Raw genomic sequence first — 17,322 nt, 5'->3', positions numbered from 1 at the left:
CGTGGAGCGGCCCTGAGTACACGCTAGCTGCAGAAGGCGTCGTGGCAATACAACGTCACAACAAGAACCCGCGTGTCGCGCATATGACATCGGTGGTAGACTTTGCTCTTTGGTTGGCTGCTTCAGAAGTCCCAGGACGCACAGGCAGGACGCCACTTGCATACATAATGCGCTTGGGTAAGGTGCTGATGTTTAAGATCCTTCCTTTACCCGAAATCTTAAGCGTTGCTTGCTGATTGGAGTCTTCGACACCCCGGTATCTTGGTGATCATGGATTAGTAGGCACTGAACTTTCTCTGGATAGCCTGCGCGGCAATAGTAGGTGGGAGCCTTTCATCCGCAGCTCACCTACTGTATCGATGGCTTATCTATACCATCGATTTATCATATTCGACACTTGATTGAGTCTGGCCTCCGGCATTAGGTACACATCGGAGCTTAGTCCGGGACCGATGCTGACTTGCTGCCCGAATCCGACCCCCTGTTGGCCAGCCTTCCGACGGGGGTGCCATCAGCAGGCATCAAGTATGTGCAATGCACAAAGAGTGGGATAGACCTTGCTAACATCAGGGAAGAGTAGTAGTGGTGGGCAACAGGGCGCACATGTCCCGACCAATATAATAGGACTGACGATGTTGGGACTGATCAGCTGCTGTAACGAGAGACAAATCACTTTGGTACGCAGTCACCGTTACATGAACTGTTCCAACCAACATGTTTGGAAGCTGGCGTGTCAACCCGAATGGGGACCATCCCACCACGTTCAGGAACAGCCCAGCCGGTCGGAAAGCATGCAAGAATTGCCGTGCAAGAAAGGTACGTTGTATAACTCCTCTCGGGGCTCCCCTTTACTCTGCGCATCGGCAGCGCCGATCACCCCGAGAAAAAGAAAGAAAACCCCCCAACAATAAACTGATCACAACTTTTCGCCTGTATTACAGGTCAAATGCACCGGTGAACTGTCGGGCTGCCAGAGATGTGAGACATTAGGCACAGAATGCGCTTACACCACCGGTTCTAGCAAGAGGCGACGCAGCTCTCCTGATGAGGCGGCCAAAAAGAATGGCAAACCGGCGGCGGAGCATCCGGGATCAGATGTGACACGGCCTGACGCCACGACCGGCCTTACCCAACATCCGCCGTCGGACCCCAATACCACCATATCTGACTTCGGGTTTGACGTCAGCACCGAGCCCGTCAATTGCGAAAGCGACACATTCGTAGCCGATATGGAGCAGTGGTCGCTATTCCCGGCATTTGGGCCGGACACGACGACTTCGGCAACAGGCAGGTCCGTCTTTTCACCTATTTCAAACACAAGCCGTGCCATCGACATGTCTTTCTGGAACGACACAAGTCCACCAAATCTGGGTGTCGAGACCCAAAATAGTACCATGACACAGCCAAGGAGAGCAACAACAGGCAGCACCAACACCAGCCATATCGGCACCACGGCTAGCAGCCCGCAATTTCAGCAACAGGCAGAGCCAGAGATGGAGATGGAGATGGATATAGATATACAGATTCAAAGGGATACACCGAGGGGGGCACTAGCAGTACGGCCAGTGCAGACATACGGGAGAGGACAGCAGGCATGCAACTGCCTGGAGCGCATCGTCTTGCTCATTAACGAGCTAGAATCGAATACGAACGACATATATCTGGAAGACGACCATGGCGACCACAATGGAAATAATGGTGAATACGATGATGAGGAAGAAGCGGACAAGGCCGACGGCAATGGATCGGCGCAGAATAGACGATCGCTCGACTCGGCGTTGGGGCTTCATAAGGAGACATTGCGCTACGGGGAGCTGATGCGACAGTGCGAGCATTGCTCGGCCCGAGTCGAGACCAGGATGATGTTACTGCTTCTAACTAACCGGCTGGTGGCACTCTGCGCCGACATGGTGTCGACCTACTCTCGAAAGACTCCGGAGACGCTATACGAGCTGACGATGGCCATAACAGTAGGCGAGTACGAGGTCGACTCGAACATCGAGCGCGGAGCAGTACTGCGGGAGCTGATCGGCTCCCAACTGCGAGCCCTTCACGAGTTCGCTACCTGTCTGTCAGACTATCGCCAGCCGCAAGGTGCCAGCTTTATAGCGGCCAAGAACAGGGTCATGAACCTGCTGAAGCGCCTACAAGCGAGCAACGCCGCGTAGGTTGCTATCCACATAATCAATTTTTAGGATGTGGTGTACAGGACACAAAAATTGTATAGCTGGCACCCAACGCCCCAAATAACACTTCGGCGTTTGCTCATATGAATAGTCCCTATCTCGGGCATCAAACCAACCTTAAGCATTCGCTTATTGGAATGAATGAATATGCTCTCCTAGAGACATGGCTAGTAGGTCAATCGTTCCACTTCGAGATGATATTTTCCAGGGTTCCTTTCTGATGACCGTACGTTGTCTACATGACCGGGCCTATTCATATGTAGATAAACCGAACACATGGACACGTCGATAAGAATATAGATTAGAATTCGATTATCATTTTTTGTGTAGGATGTTGTGTTGATTTCAAAATGTCTGAGACCTGATTTTTAGGGCGAAGATCTTAAATACCTTGCACAGTACTAGTCGCACCTTCCTAGCTTTTATCCCCCATCTAGAGGGATCACGATGCGGATAAAACCGGCTCATTGAGACCAAATGTGATTAGAGAGTCGCCTCAGATACTCAATTTCTATCATTTATTTGCCAGTTATAATTCTTCGATTATTGTTTGTCGCATTGTTCAGCTAACTGCTCTTAATATAGCTTCAAGTAAGAAATCAAGCCAATAAGCACATTAAAATGTGGTAATCACTTTAAATGCGTTTTTATCCCGGGCAGATCGAGGCGGGCTGGGCGGGTAGATTTAGCGTTATCCACCCTTCTTTCTGATCGGCGAATTAGAGAGCGGCATCCAGAGTACTATACTTGATCTGTATAAACTCATAAGGCCATGGGCTAGTAGTGACTATTTACTGCTAGGAAAGCACAAGGGATGAAATAACTTAAATTGGACTTCGTATGTACAGAGTTAGGCACTTAAAAAAAGAATGCCTACGGTCACGGGTGTCTCAGGAGCTGATTAGTCAACTCGATTATATAAGGAGCAACTCTTTTATCAGGTAAGGCTCCGAGCTGAGCTTACTAAGCAGCATCTTGCGAAATGCGGACCCACTTTAATATCAGACTGCTTACCTAATTAGCATCTTGCTAGAAGCCTTAAGTACTTAGAGCTATACAGGTAACCTAGCAATCAAGGGACTGCGTGTATATACCCTTACCAACCAAGCGGATTGGGAAGCACACTGAGAATCTAACCTCTAAGGAAGGATTTTTACTAGGGCCCTATTTCGACATAATGTCCTCGTGTTGATTCCTGCTTCCTTCCTTCAACAGAGCGGGTATAAGATAAAACCCTGGCAGACTGGTATCCCCGGAATGAATGCCAACGGCAGTCCCTGGTACTGAAAGAGGATCTACCATACTGCAATTCAGTGCAGGGAGCCGTGCGGCGGTAATGCATGAGAACGAAAGAGTAGAGGGAAAAAGAAAGCAGGCCTTGGAGTGGATCCTAGGCGTACATGCACTGGTAAAATGCCAATAGGGGGCTGCGCCCCTATCTACGCCTGGTTATGATTCTCTGCCTTGGTAAGCATCTTCTGCATTGTACTTATCATATACGATACCTGCCTACATCACGCCAACCTGACCCTTTCACTCAACTCAAGCGAGAGTTCCTTATTTTCAGTGGAGAGGACTACACTAATCCATAAATGAATAAGGACGCGGGTAGACTAAATAACCCCTGCAACGCATACCCTTGTTTTTTTCACGTAATCCAACCTGAAACGACGTCGCAAATATGGCAGGAATATCTGAGGCCCGTCTCCTCTCTCGTGATGCTTTGAAATCAAGCATTCCATGACATCGGAATGAGCCTCCGAATCGCAGACACTCAAGTGTGGTCAACATACCTATGAAATCCAGCCAAGAAAAACCCACCAAGAAGAGCCAAGAGAATGGGCCCCTGCAGCGCGTGCGCCAGCCTCACAGTCGAGGAGATCCGGGACCGAATGGCCTTCTACCACCCGAACCTGCGGTCCCTGCGGGACTCCGCCGCCGCGGGCTGCGCCATGTGCCATCTGTGCTGGACGTCGCTGCAGCAGAGCAACGTCGCCTCCGACGTCGAAGCCGTGCTGGCCGGCAAATGTCCAGGATCAGCAGACGGGCAGCCGCTACGCGACGAGCGGGTCTGGCTCACGGGGTCGTTCCAGGACAACTTCCGCCTCCACGCGGCCGCGGAACGGGATAAGGCGGAGCAGAAGGCGGGAAAGCCGGCGTCGCCCAGCATCCCGAGCTTTACCAGCCCGGACCGAGGCAGCGAGGTGTACATCTCTTGCGGGAACCGGGAGGACCCAGAGACGACCGTTTCGGAGCCGTTCCTCTCGGGTACGCTGGGAGTATTCGCGGATCCAGGTGCCGTAACCTCCTAGCACACATACATAACCTTTTGCCCTTGCCTCTGCTTCTGCTTCTGCTTCTGCTTCTTCTTCTTCTTCTTAGGCACATCTTGCTAACGTGTGCTTTTGTTTTCGCGGCCTAGAACAGGCACGCCAGCCGCGCACCGCTTCATCGAGCGGTACATATCCGCGGACCGGAATCCGCGCGGGCACGTCGAGTTCGCGCGCGCCATGGTCTCGGTCTGCAAGAAGCGGCACCCGGAGTGCGGCGACGCGAGCGAGGACGCGAGCCCGGAGATGCCGACGCGCGTGGTCGACCTCGGCGCCGGTCCGGGCTCGACGACGACGACGCGGCTCGTGAACGCGCGCGACCGCGGGCTCCGGGAGCCGTACGTGGCGCTCTCGTACTGCTGGGGGCCGGGCGTGCATCACACGATAGAATTGAGGGACGCGAACTACAGCAAGCTCCTAGAATCCATCGACGAGACGGAGCTGACGGCCGCGCATCGGGAATGCATGACCATCGCCCGCGAGTTTGGCATTCGGTACGTCTGGATCGACGGCCTGTGCATCATCCAGGGGAACGGGGCGGATTGGGAATACGAATCCAAGAGGATGGATGCCGTGTACGGCAACGCGACGCTCACCGTTGTTGCCGCGCGGTCGCCGGATAGCCGGCAAGGCTTCATAACTAATCAAGTGAGCCATGCCGCGCCCCCCGCAGCCATACCGCTAGGACGCAAGGACGCGGATGGCAAAGATATGGGGAATCTTTTCTTGTGTCTGCCACGCAAGGGTGGTTTTAGCGGGCCACTTAACGGACGGGGATGGTGTTTCCAAGAAGCGGTGCTAAGTAGACGAAAGCTCATCTTCGAGGTTGACAGGCTCGCCTTCTCGTGCCAGCGACTAGAGCGTTGGGAGGACGGCAAGGCCAGCCAGTCGGAAAAGCTGCGCGCGCAATTATTCCAGGGGTTTAAACTCGCCGATTCTACCAACTCTTACGTCGTGGACAAGGAGGAGCGGGAACGGATGCGATCTGAGATCCTAGACCTATGGTACAAGCCAATATTGTGGGATTTCTCGCGACGACTGTTGACAAATCCCTACGACATCTTCGCAGCGATGAGCGGCATCGCAAAGCTGGCGCAGATGTCGATCAGATCGCGCTACTTGGCTGGCATATGGGAAGTCGATATGGTCCGCGGCCTTCTTTGGCATACTTGGTTCTCTTTTGGCACAAGACCAAAAAGAGACTTCGGAACATTAATTTCGCCTCTAGCCACTATCGAGCCGAGAAGGCCTACTGACAGGGAAGGGAAGCCGGTGATTAGAGCGCCTTCATGGTCATGGGCTTCACTCCAAGGTCAAGTCCATGAACGCTCGACACCACGCGACGAGTACATTCTCAAGGATCCGTCAAACTACCTCATCCGGCCCAAGCCCAGACCTAAACAGCACTCGATTGACAAGCACGACGATGAATCGGAAACACCGAGTTGGACGGCGTTAGATAACCCTAATTGCGGTCCGGACGTCCTCCACATGCCATACTGCGAACTCCGTTTCCTCGGACGGCCGAAGCAGGTCCGTTGTTCAAAATGGACCGACATCGCCAGCTTCCCTTCTAAGTGGGAAGTCCCAAAACACCGAAAGCGTTCTCTAGCAGAGCAAGGATACATAGTACTCCTAGAACCGGCGAAGTCCGAGTACAGCCAGCTAAGCGAGCTCGGCCTCCTCCCAATCCAGGACACTCCGTGTGTTGTTTCTCTCGCTACTGATGGCGAGAGCACTGCTATTTCCCCGGCTCTAGTGTTTGCCGAAGCTTTTTTCGATGTTTTAGCAGATCGCGCTGGTGTTACTGAATGCTGGTTCCTACCCCTGATCAAAGAAAAGTGGAAAGGCTTGCTGTTGCGTAAGGATCCAGCAGACGGCAAATTTCGCCGTCTCGGCATGGTTTCTGTATCTAAGAAAGAGGTAAGTAGTTTTTTTCCCTTTTCTTTCTACTAGGTACTTTAGTACGACCTTGACGATATGCTAACTAATATCCAGCTCCTACCGTGGGTAGTCTCCGGTCCTGAAGAAGAAATTCGTCTGGTCTGAAATAGTGTACATATCATTCTTCCCGATTCCAGACTATGTAAATCTTTAAATATATATGTATATTATCATGTAAATGATGGTATATAAGTCCAATCTCTGCAAGCTTTAAGGAGACTCAAATGAATGTACCTATCAAGCCACCCCCTTTTCTCGATGCTTAGTCAGCCAAGTCGTATTATACGGAATTCGACCAAAACTCTATGATGTTCACAGCACCATAAATAAAACATCAAAATTCAATTCAATAGGACTTAGCTTGGTTCAATTCTGTACCTAAAGCGCCTGCGAAATCTCAACTCTTAGAGAAAGCAAGAGTGGCGCATCATCATTTGTCACTTACCTACCTGGGTACTTACTTACCTTTGTAAGTAAGTATTCTGGAATGCAAAATTGAAAAGACGAGCCTGCTAAGTTCCAAATCCATTTTTGTAGCCACTCCCCTACGTATCAGCGTTGCGAAAGTACAGGCAGGAAAAGGAAAATAATGATCATACCCATGGGCAGCAGCCAGTCTCATTAAATACAAAAGCCGATCCGATGCTTTACCGCCATCAACCATGCTATTTAGCCCATTCTCTTTTAGTTGATATCGAATAACGGCTTGAGCTTTATGATGAGTTGCCACTCGTCGTTCGACACTTCTTTTCGGTAGAATTCCTTCAGCGTGTCGATGCTAGCCCTAGAGATCAAACTATAGAGCACATCCTTTTCTTCGAGTTGTCGCCCGTAAGTAGGCTGATGGCCGCCCATTTCAACTTTGATAGCCACCGAAGGTTGACCCTTCTTACAAATCGGGATCTGCTTGTGATCTCGCTCGATTGATGTCCTATGCAGATATTAGTAAAGAAAACCATTAGGTACGTGTTGCTCTAGAGTTACTTACACTCTGCCTAGTTGGATGATCTCCTTCACACCGGTTGTAGGATTTGATTTAACAGCCGCAATCGGAGTGTTCACTCTTAGGTTGCCGTCAACTACATCAACACCTACAACGATGGGGCCTGTCTTATTGAAGACAGCAACGGTGTGGAGAATACAAGGGAAGACTGCCAGCATCTTGGATTCTTCCTTCTTCTTCTCCAGCTGCTCTTCCATGTGCTTCGTAAACGCATCGAAAAGGTGATAGATAATATCAGCGGTGAAAATCTTAATACCATTCTCTTCAGCGTGTGCTTGTGCTTCCTTGTCAATCTTGACATCAAAACAGAGCATGACTGCGTAGTCGGGGCTTTTCTCGAGCATAGTCGCGCATTGGACAACATCTCGCTTGAACACGGGGCCGATTCCAACATTTGCCACAGGGATCTTGCAATCCTTCAAGAAATCAAGCAAAGCTTCAAGGGAACCTAATGTCGAAGCTTGCACACTGACACCACGTCCTGTCGTGGCAACGCGGCTGAAGAGCTTGTTGAGATCTGACTCGACTTCCTCCTCGAGATCCTCTTCGTCATCGTCGGGACCAACCACGAGCAATCGAGACCCAGCAATGGCACCTTCAAGGCCAGGTGCGCTGATCTTGACACCCATGGCGGCCTTTACTTCCTTGTTGTGTACGTATTGAGACTTTACACGCAGTTCTTTCATAGTAGCTGGCGTTAAAAGCGCACGGATGTTGGTGGTAATAGCACCCTCCACACCACATACTACTATTCGGTCGCCTTCTCTCAGGATACCGTTAGATAGAATAACATCGATGGTCATACCGAAACCTTCGATAGCCTTGACTTCAAGGACGGTTGCCTGAACCTCGGAAAGATACATCAGGGATCCCGCCATTCTCTCTTGCGTTAGTTGAACGATGAGTTTCAGCATATCGGGAATACCCTCGCCGGTGTGGGCCGAAGTTGGCACCAGCGAAACATATCTAGTCATCGACTTGTTTTCATAATAAAGCTCAGCATTAAATCCTTGTTCGGCAAATGCGAGTTTAGTCTGCTCTAGTCGATTCCTGAACTCATTCTGGACACCCTTGCTCTGAAGAGCCAAGCTCTCCTGGAAACCGTTGTTATCAACCTTCTTCCAGCCGTAGAGTCGATCTATCTTGTTGAGAGCGACGATGAAAGGTGTCTTTCGGTCTCGAAGTAATTTCATCGACTCGAGGGTTTGGGGCTCGAGACCATGCATGATATCAACAACCAAGATGGCGATGTTGCAGAGCGACGAACCTCTCGATCGGAGGTTGGAGAAAGACTCGTGACCGGGCGTATCGATGATTAAGAGACCTGGAACCTTGAACTCGAACTGTCCGTTTGGATTAACAACAGCAGTCTTCTGCTTGATAGCGTCGACAGGGAAATAAGTTGCACCAATCTGTTGCGTGATACCACCAGCTTCGCCTTCCTGGACGTTGGTCTGTCTAATCTTGTCCAACAGTTTCGTCTTACCCGTATCGACGTGTCCCAAGATACAGCAGATTGGCGAACGGAGATTGTCCTTCGATCTAGCAGCCAGGGCGGCTTGGTGAGCCTTCTCGCGTCGCTCGGCAGCTTCCTTCTTTCGTTGAGCTTCTGCCGCCTGCGCTGCTGTTCGTTCTTCGTCCTCGGAGGATTCCTCCTCTGATTCAGATTCGTCGGATTCAGGCTTGGGTCTTGACGGTAGACCTTTAGCTGGTCCGGGTTTTGCGGCCTTTTCTTTAGCGGATGCCTCACCTTCTTCGCCCGATTCAGCGTCCCAGCTATCCTTAACATTGTCAGCAGCAGCCTCCCAATCATCTTCAACATCGCTCTCTTCTGCCTCTTTCGCTTTGGCAGCTTTAGCAGCAGCTTCGGCTTTAGCAGCAGCTTTGGCAGCCTTCTCTTCAGCTTTCTTAGCCGCCTCTTCTGCTTGTTGTCTCGCCCTCTCGGCCGCTTCGGCCAAGGCTTTTTCTTCGTCGACCTATTAAAGAGGGGTTAATCCAGATTTAGAGACGTAAACACCAGAAGGGGTTGTTAGTATAAATACCTTCTGGTCTGCCTTTTTACCGCGCTTCTTGCTGTCGTATACAACCTTCTTCTTACCCTCGCCAGCATCTTCAGAAGGGCCAACCTTGATACCGGCAGCAAGCATTTGCTGAAGCTTTCTCTCATTGCGGGCTTTCTCCTCCTTTTGCGCCTTAGTAAGGAACTTGCCTTCTTTCTTAAGTTGTTCGATCCTCTCCTTTTCTTTTTGCTTCTTGCGGGCCTTTTCTTCCTCTCTTCGTTTAGCCGCTTCGGATTCCTGGCGTTCTAGCTCCTCTAGTCGAGCTTTCTCTTCGATGGCATTACGCTCGGCCTCCTCTCGTTGCCGTTTCAACTCCTCTTGCTGTTTCTGGAGAGCCAGGAGATGAGGGGGTAGCTTCTTTCCCTTCTTGCCTCCAGCCTCCACCGCTGGCGCAGGAGTCTCCTTTTTCTCTTCTACGACTTGTTTCGCGGGCTCAGCGGCCTTGGGGGCAGGGGCAGGGGCAGGCGTTGTAGTCTTTTTCTTGGCAGCCTAGGATGCAGATGAAGTCAGTTGATGAATTTAGGCTTAAGTCTTTCAACTCTTTACGCACCTGTTCTCTTTTTCTTGCCTTCTCTCTCTCCTTTTTCAACTTCTCTTTCTCGGCTTTAGTCAATATTCTTCCGCCCTCTCCTGTCTCTTCGTCGCCTACATCAGCCGATGCGGGCTTGGCCTGTTGTTGCTTGTTCTGCTTTCCACCTTTCCCCTTCTTCTCTGGTAGTGCGAACTCGTCGTCCATGGTTGCTTCTTCAGGTGCTTTGACCGCGGGAGCGGGTGTGGGTTCGGCGCCGGGGGCGTTTTCGCCATCAACGAAGTTCTCAGACAAGCCCTTCTTCTTTCTCTTTTCTCGGTTCTTCTTCATCATGGCCATTAGACCACCGACCGGCGCTTCCTCCTCCTCATTGTTCTCCTCCGGCGCTCCAGCAGCGGCAGCATTGGCGTCGGCGTCTCCATTTGTGGGTGCGACCGACTCGCCTAACTCTGCCTCCCAATCATCGGCCGCCTTCTTGTTTCCCTTCTTCTTAGGCGGCATCTTGGTAGTGATGTGGATGTGAAAGAAATAGTATTTGTAGTAAAGTAACCTTTGAGACGAGCAGGAATATTTTGGTTAAGTTGCTTAAGTAAGCAGATTTGCTATTAAATTTTCGTCAAAAAGAATGAGGTTTTACGTCAAGTTGGGACGCTCAGAACGATGACAGTGGGGGTAAAATCGTGGACCCTCTGCAAAATGACGAGGGGCAATTTTTAAATCCGCCGAGCTCAGATGACAAGCCTCACGACAAGCCGCAAACGAGTCAGATTGTATGTATGGCTTAGGACAATTACCAAGGCAAATCTAATTGCGCCTAGTTTGTGGTTAGTTCACGCGAAATCTAACGAGAGGAAATGTTTCCTGCGTCGCAGTGTTCGGTGTTTGTAGATCAAAGAATATAGGAAGATATTAGTCGAATGGGACGTATGAGATGGATGTAGGAAGGGTTAGGGCCGCTGTTGCCTTCGCCGTAGTGGGGTAATAGACAAGACCAGCGCTGATGACGGTGCGTTAACGGTACCTATAAGAAGTACCTTACCTTCCTTAGTCGTGTTTTCTAAGAAATATTTTTGTGAATGGACTTTGCACAACAGTTATGAAAGATTAAGCGAACAAACTTCTTATCGATACAGATTGATTGATTGATTGATTAGATAAGAAAGCACAAACTAAAGTGAAGTATTCTATCCCTGCATTCATGGTATTATGTACAAGCTCCCCCCTATTCACCATCACGGGGTAAGGGGAACTCTAAGGTTACAACTTGGAATTCAATTGTCTAATACGAACGAGCATAAAGGTAATTTGCTTATTATTACAATTTCCTGTGAGAGACTACATAAACCTCTCATCTCCTAGATACCGAGCTTTGATGTGTATCCCCTCACTCCTTATCCAATAAAAACACTGTTCAACTTTACCAGCTTATGTACCATAAAGTTCGTGCAAAACATTAGAATATCATTTCACGTCATCGTCAATCATGAGAACCATATCTAGCCTCATTTTCATACCTGACTCTCCAGCCATTTTCAATATCCTACATTAATCTCAGAAAACATTCATTTTCATTAAACTACCTGGGTGGTTGGCCACCTGGACAACGTGTCTGATGTTGAGCATGTAGCGGAGATATGCTCATAACGTATAGGTCATCATGAAAGTACAGGCGAAAGATAGTACTTGAGAATACTATAAGCTAATTCGAAGTACGATTCATCGCTGCTGAGCCCTTCAGATGAGAGATACCCGTCCTCATCTAGAGGCTTAAGAAGTTCTCGGAACCGCTGCAGATATTTTGGGCTCAAAACGAGCCCCTCTAACGCATGTCTATCAAGACATATCCGCAGAATATCTCCGTCAACATGGGTGTTTGATTTCGGATATATATCGGGTTCTATATCAGGCTCGAGGAGGGCTAAGCCAGACGAGTCTTTCAACGGGGTTTGTGGGCGAATTGCTGGGAATGACATAGCCAGGTTTTGTATGAATCTGAGGAATCTCCAGGCATCCTCATTCAAGAGCGAGAAATGCTGAAGAGATCCATCAATGGTAAGACCTATGATATCCGACCCAGGTAATCCGGTTATGACGCAACCATAGCGTGGTCGGTTCTTAACCGATCCCCATGCAGCTCTGGTATATCCTCGAGCAAACCGCCTGATTGATGCTTGAAGCTCAGCTTGGAATACTAGGCTTAATGGTCTCTCTTCTTCGTCAGGAGCCCATAACCCATGTACACCGCACATCGGATCTGACAACAAAGTTATAGGGACAGCATATGTGCCTAGCTCAATGGCATGCAAGCTGTTTCGACAAACTTCATCTGTGTGCAGCTGAACCATCGTTTCACCTTCCACGGGAAGCTCTCGCTTATAGTCAAGGATTACTAGAGAGTGGTGTGTAGTAAGAGCGTGCAGATGCCCATTTACCACTTCCATCCACGAGGCTGGGGATGGTAGTTCGTGCGACCTCGTCACCTTAAACCTGCCGCCTTCGATTTGGTGGTATTGAATGGTATATCCGACGCACAGAAAGACACCGTAGTCGTCCGTTGCGATGGACCATATAGGACCATCCTTTATCTTCCGATCAAATTTGGTCCAAAATCGGACCGGTCGAAACGCATTAGTCTCGGTTGGTTTGTCACGTTCGGCTGATATTATCAAGAGGAGGCCTTCATTTTCTCTCCTCCGCATGGCGAGAACAATCCAGTCCCCACGAACATTTCCATCTCTATACGTCCAAGTTGCGAGAGAAACGGCTCTTGTTTCTATGTTCCCCAGGCCTGTTATATAGTCTACGTCATGGTAGGTATAAGCCTCGCCTGGTTTCTTCCTCTCGAGGGGTTGTGATAGATCTTGGCCTGTCTCGGGGTCAAGAAAATGCAATGAAGGTAAGCCATCTTTCGAAACGACAGTAACAAGGGCCCCCAACCTCTTAGAGTAGAGTATCTTAACTGGCGTTCCCCACACAGGGAAATAACGAGGGACAGGTTTTGGTTGGCGTTGCAGCTCGGTGATCATGATTCGCGAGCCGGAAATCATCACCATAGTCGAATCCCCGAGTTCAGGAAGTTGTTTACGTAGCGACGCTACAGAATTGATCGGAGGAGAAGCCATGCTAGGTCTATCTCCATCGGTTGGCCAGACGCGATATATCTCCTCGAATCGGCCCTCGCGGAGAGATACGTAGCTCGACATCATCGCGAGTTCAGTGTCGCTACAGACCAACACCGAGTTAGGGTCTCCCGCTGCAGCGCCGGAATAAACTCGAGATTGCGATACGTTAAATTTGTCCCGGTATATTCCATAGCTTCCAGGCTTTGATTGATCCAGTTCGATTGTAAGTACATCCCCCAATTTAGTTCCCGCTACAACGACAGCTTTGCTAGATCGTTCACCAAGATATACAATACTCGTTAGGGCCCCAAAAGGAGAGGGACCCGTAGAATCTGTGATCAACTCATGACTCAGACTTATTGCACCTATGGATGACGTTAATAGCCAGCCAGCTCGAGATATTTGAGGTGCACATACTTGGTAGCAACCTTATCGTAATGGGTGTTGCGGAAGCTTGTTGCTCTGATTCGGCAGGATATATCGCTATAATTGGGTCTTTGTCTCGGTAGAAACCGGCAAGGATGGCAATATCACCTGCGAACTTTCCTATCGCAAGACAAGTGACTTCGCCTTCAACGTCAAAGGCTCGTTGGAAGGAAACCTCGAGATCGACGATTTTAAGCAAAGCGATTTTGAAATCCGATCCAGAGTAGACTGCCAAAGCGATCATATTACCTTCGATGGCCGCATCTGCTACGACAGCAGTGTAGTCTCGTAGAATCTCGCTTGTCGAATTCTGAGAACTGAAATCCAAATTTGTCAAACTCCATCGCACATTTACTATCCAGAAAGACTTACCATCCTAGCGACATGACAACTGTAATATAGTTTGTCGTGATTTGCACGGCTACACCGTCAGCATCCTGCGCAGCTAGTGTTGTCGAGGTGAGATCGTATGGTGTCGCATCATGGTCTTTCTCAGACGCCTCGGAGAGATCTCGAGATAGATGTAGAACTGAAGATCCATTAGGGAGTGCTAGGAGCAGAAAGAAGCAATCTTCTACACCCCCATCGTAGTTGGATATAGCCCAACACTGCTTGACGTAGGACGAATACGTAAGATCCAAGCCGATCCTCGCCTGGATGCCGTGTCGAAACTGCGTAATAGCCCCTGTTATGCCTCTGCCACTACAAGCAAAAACTTTGTCTGGTTGATAGAGGGTCATTTTCCCAATATCCGAGCTCGAGCCATCACTGCTCTCATCGAGAGTCCCCTCGATTGTCACCGCAAAATCAACCGTTGGTGACCAATTCGGAATTGAGCCAATTCTCTGTGGAGATTGTCTCGCTTGCACCTACCGACAATGTTAGAAAGACGACGCTAATGAAAGCAAGTAGATATCAACTAACATTCCAAACTGCTCCGGGACCAGAGTCTCCGCCAGTAACTAGAATGTCACCAAACAGATGGAAGAGAGATGCAAAGGCCGTGTCAATGTTGCAGTCCACGGATCCCATACTGACGCTTGTCTCTATTTCTGATTCATCGCCGCATTCAAGGAAGTTTATGAGACCATCTTCTCTTGCCAGGTAGATGACATCTTTCCGATAGTGATATGGAGGATGACGTATGGGTCTAGTCCATGCCGTCCACAGCGGATCACCCATTCCGTGATGTAGTTGGGTGTTGTCACAATTTGCTAGTTCGAACTTGACAAATGTAGGCGGTCCGCTTAAAACATCCGAACAGGTAGCCGTGATACTCTCAGTTATGATCAAGAAGGCATTTCGGACTTTAAGGGGCACGACCAATAGCGGCATTCTGTATTCGTCGTCAAGCCTGTGACCAGGTTTTTCTTCGCGGAATATCTTCTTCCAATCATTCGTGCCAGTGCAGTCCCATTCGTACACAGTTAACTTGGAAACTTCAGGCTGGACCATGATAATCATCAAGATCACCTGTATTTCGTTCCCATAGATCGGGTGGAGGAACTCAATCTTGTGTATAACACCAACGACGTGTCGAGCTTCCCAGTCTTTGATTGGCTGCAAAGCATTTCCTTTAAAATATTGATGTTGTAGGTTTTCCATCGACTCGAGTTGGTAGACGATGAAGAGGCTCTCCGTACATCCGATAACCAGAAAATTCGAGGAAGGGTCAATAGCCATGTGCCACCCAGGAGAAACGAGTCTTTCTCCAGGCACTCTGTGAGTCGAAGAAACGAAGGCCCAACGGCCATCAGGACCTTGCTGCAAAAATAGAAACACCAAGTCGCCCCGCTCAAGCATAAGGACCAGTAGCTGAGGAGGGAGCCGTGGGTTTTTACTCCGGAATCCAGAAATGGCGGCACCCATGTCAGCCATTTCAGTATCGCTGTCCTCCACCTTAACATGGGTGCCATCTTCATTGCCTTCGTTAGCTTTGCGAGTATACTGAGGTGAACCCATGACTACCGCATTCCGTATTCGGGACCCGAAGTCTTTCTTTCTGATGACATCTTTGAGCTGCCTATCAGGTCCAAGCTCGCATATCTGGACACAATTATCCTAGACGCAAGTCAGAACCTAATCTTTGAGACAAGGGGGAGATTTAAGATATTTGTGTCATGTAATATGATTTTAAAAAGAAACCTTGTACATAGTATGAAGGTAGATAGGATTGAAGAATCAGGAGCCGCTCATCGGCTACAGTACGGCTGAGACTTTAAGGAAGAGAATAAGGGAACCTACGCCTATCAACGCAACATCATTATAGCGAGCGGATCGAAGTTGCACAGGCAGTACCCATCTTATTATGGGACTTTCGATGATCGTTTTTGTGAGCAAGCCGTAGGTGGGTGGCTTTGAGAGTGATTGTCTTCCCGTCTTACGACGAGCAGTGGTATTCTCTCTCAAGAGCTCATCTGCAGAAACCGTACGAGATACCCATTGATCATCTTCAAGGACATAAGTTTGGAGAGACATTGTTGTCCTCAGGTATGCGGATCCGGAGTCTAGAAAAAAGATGTTATGGCCAGCAGAACTGAGCTGGCAGCAACACCATACACAGGTAGGTGGCTAAGCTTGGTAAAGTTGCTCGTAATAAGGAATGTGAGCAGGGTTAGACTATAGTTGACGATAAAGTTAACACAGTACTGTGCGTCGGTATGCGAATAACACAGGGGTGCAATAGTTTCCTACCACAAGTAAAATGTCGATGTTCCTAAGGACAACTTCTAAGTACTATGTAGGTACTCAAAGTAGGTATCCAGGAAAGATGGATAATGTGAATTATTTAATCATGTAGGAGATGGATGGTATGAGAATGAAAGCCAGATGTAATCGATCCGGATATATCAGAGAAGAGGTTAGGTACCTGACTGGGATCGATGGGTCATTTGAAAGGCAAATCAATATCTCGATCTCTACCTAGGCTCTAGGGCAGGTTGAAAATAGCTCTGATGAAGGGAATTAGGCGTATTAAGTGTGCTATAACTTTTCTCCTTTTCCTTTTCCTTTAGTTGTGCCTGTGTCCGGGGAAACGGTCATCAACGGCGAAGTGCCCAGGTGTGCCCGGTGTTGTTTGGTGATTTAAGTCGAGGCCTAATCTTCAGGCGTCAGTGTTTAAAGGGGGGAAACAGTTGGTGTCCACAGGTACGAGGCACGATAAGTATAGTGGGCTTGGAAGAGCTTGGGAGCTGCAGTGCCTCTAAGGTCGATGCGGTCGATGCGGGGAAACAATCAATCAGTCGCGTGCCTTTGACCTTGCAAGTGCATGGTGAAATGTTTGGATCTCAAGCTTCCTGGAAGCTTCGTGTTTCTAATTTGAGGTGCATGAAGCCAAGCAATGTCGATGTGAGCAAAGAGAGTGCTTTCCAGTTTTCTGGATTGTTTTTGTTGTACAAGATGGCCTGCTGTCCGCCCGTACAAGAAGGTTCTACCCGGATAATGGATAGGGAAGCAACGGTGAGGGGTTAAACCTTTTTAGAAGTTTCAATTCTCTAGTAATCGAGTTTTTATGTACATGTACCTTTATCTTCACTTGAGGTCTATTTGTTACCGTAAATATTTAAACCTCACAACGTCCAAAAAGCAAAGGTCTTTCAAATACTAATGTTAGGCAGTTATGCTTTTAAAACATTTATCTAAAGTGAGTTCATGACACAAGATATATGCTGTTTCGTTAACATACTTCGGATATCATGGTCCCATTCGATCCCATAACGACC

The 17,322-nt window shown here is 48.9% G+C and overlaps 4 protein-coding genes across 4 annotated transcripts; 2 read left to right on the top strand and 2 right to left on the bottom strand.

Annotated features, from left to right (window-relative positions):
• Positions 1–26: 26 nt before the first annotated feature.
• On the top strand, positions 27–2,600 carry F4807DRAFT_442058 (uncharacterized protein). Its single transcript, XM_047999436.1, has 3 exons — positions 27–525; positions 576–816; positions 942–2,600. The coding sequence occupies exons 2-3, from the start codon at positions 715–717 to the stop codon at positions 2,166–2,168; spliced, it is 1,329 nt and encodes a 442-aa protein (XP_047850245.1). The 5' UTR covers positions 27–525; positions 576–714; the 3' UTR covers positions 2,169–2,600.
• A 1,424-nt stretch (positions 2,601–4,024) lies between these two features.
• On the top strand, positions 4,025–6,895 carry F4807DRAFT_470916 (HET-domain-containing protein; the record flags this gene model as incomplete). The annotated part of the gene is made up of 3 exons (XM_048002862.1): positions 4,025–4,454; positions 4,614–6,439; positions 6,515–6,895. 3 exons carry the CDS (start codon positions 4,025–4,027, stop codon positions 6,563–6,565), a joined length of 2,307 nt encoding a protein of 768 aa, XP_047850244.1. The 3' UTR covers positions 6,566–6,895.
• On the bottom strand, positions 6,513–10,668 carry F4807DRAFT_273262 (uncharacterized protein). The gene is made up of 4 exons (XM_047994598.1): positions 10,074–10,668; positions 9,506–10,012; positions 7,449–9,439; positions 6,513–7,391 (listed from the first exon to the last, which is right to left on the bottom strand). Exons 1-4 carry the CDS (start codon positions 10,551–10,553, stop codon positions 7,145–7,147), a joined length of 3,225 nt encoding a protein of 1,074 aa, XP_047850243.1. The 5' UTR covers positions 10,554–10,668; the 3' UTR covers positions 6,513–7,144.
• A 1,039-nt stretch (positions 10,669–11,707) lies between these two features.
• On the bottom strand, positions 11,708–16,078 carry F4807DRAFT_464403 (uncharacterized protein; the record flags this gene model as incomplete). Its single annotated transcript, XM_048002119.1, has 5 exons — positions 11,708–13,539; positions 13,592–13,917; positions 13,973–14,469; positions 14,525–15,661; positions 15,845–16,078. The coding sequence occupies 5 exons, from the start codon at positions 16,076–16,078 to the stop codon at positions 11,708–11,710; spliced, it is 4,026 nt and encodes a 1,341-aa protein (XP_047850242.1).
• Between the last annotated feature and the right edge of the window lie 1,244 nt (positions 16,079–17,322).

Source organism: Annulohypoxylon truncatum (assembly GCF_022578515.1).
Source record: "Annulohypoxylon truncatum strain CBS 140777 unplaced genomic scaffold F4807scaffold_40, whole genome shotgun sequence".
In the NCBI taxonomy this organism is placed as follows: domain Eukaryota; kingdom Fungi; phylum Ascomycota; class Sordariomycetes; order Xylariales; family Hypoxylaceae; genus Annulohypoxylon; species Annulohypoxylon truncatum.
Note: the sequence above shows the minus strand (reverse complement) of the source record. Positions and strands in the feature narration are given on the sequence as shown.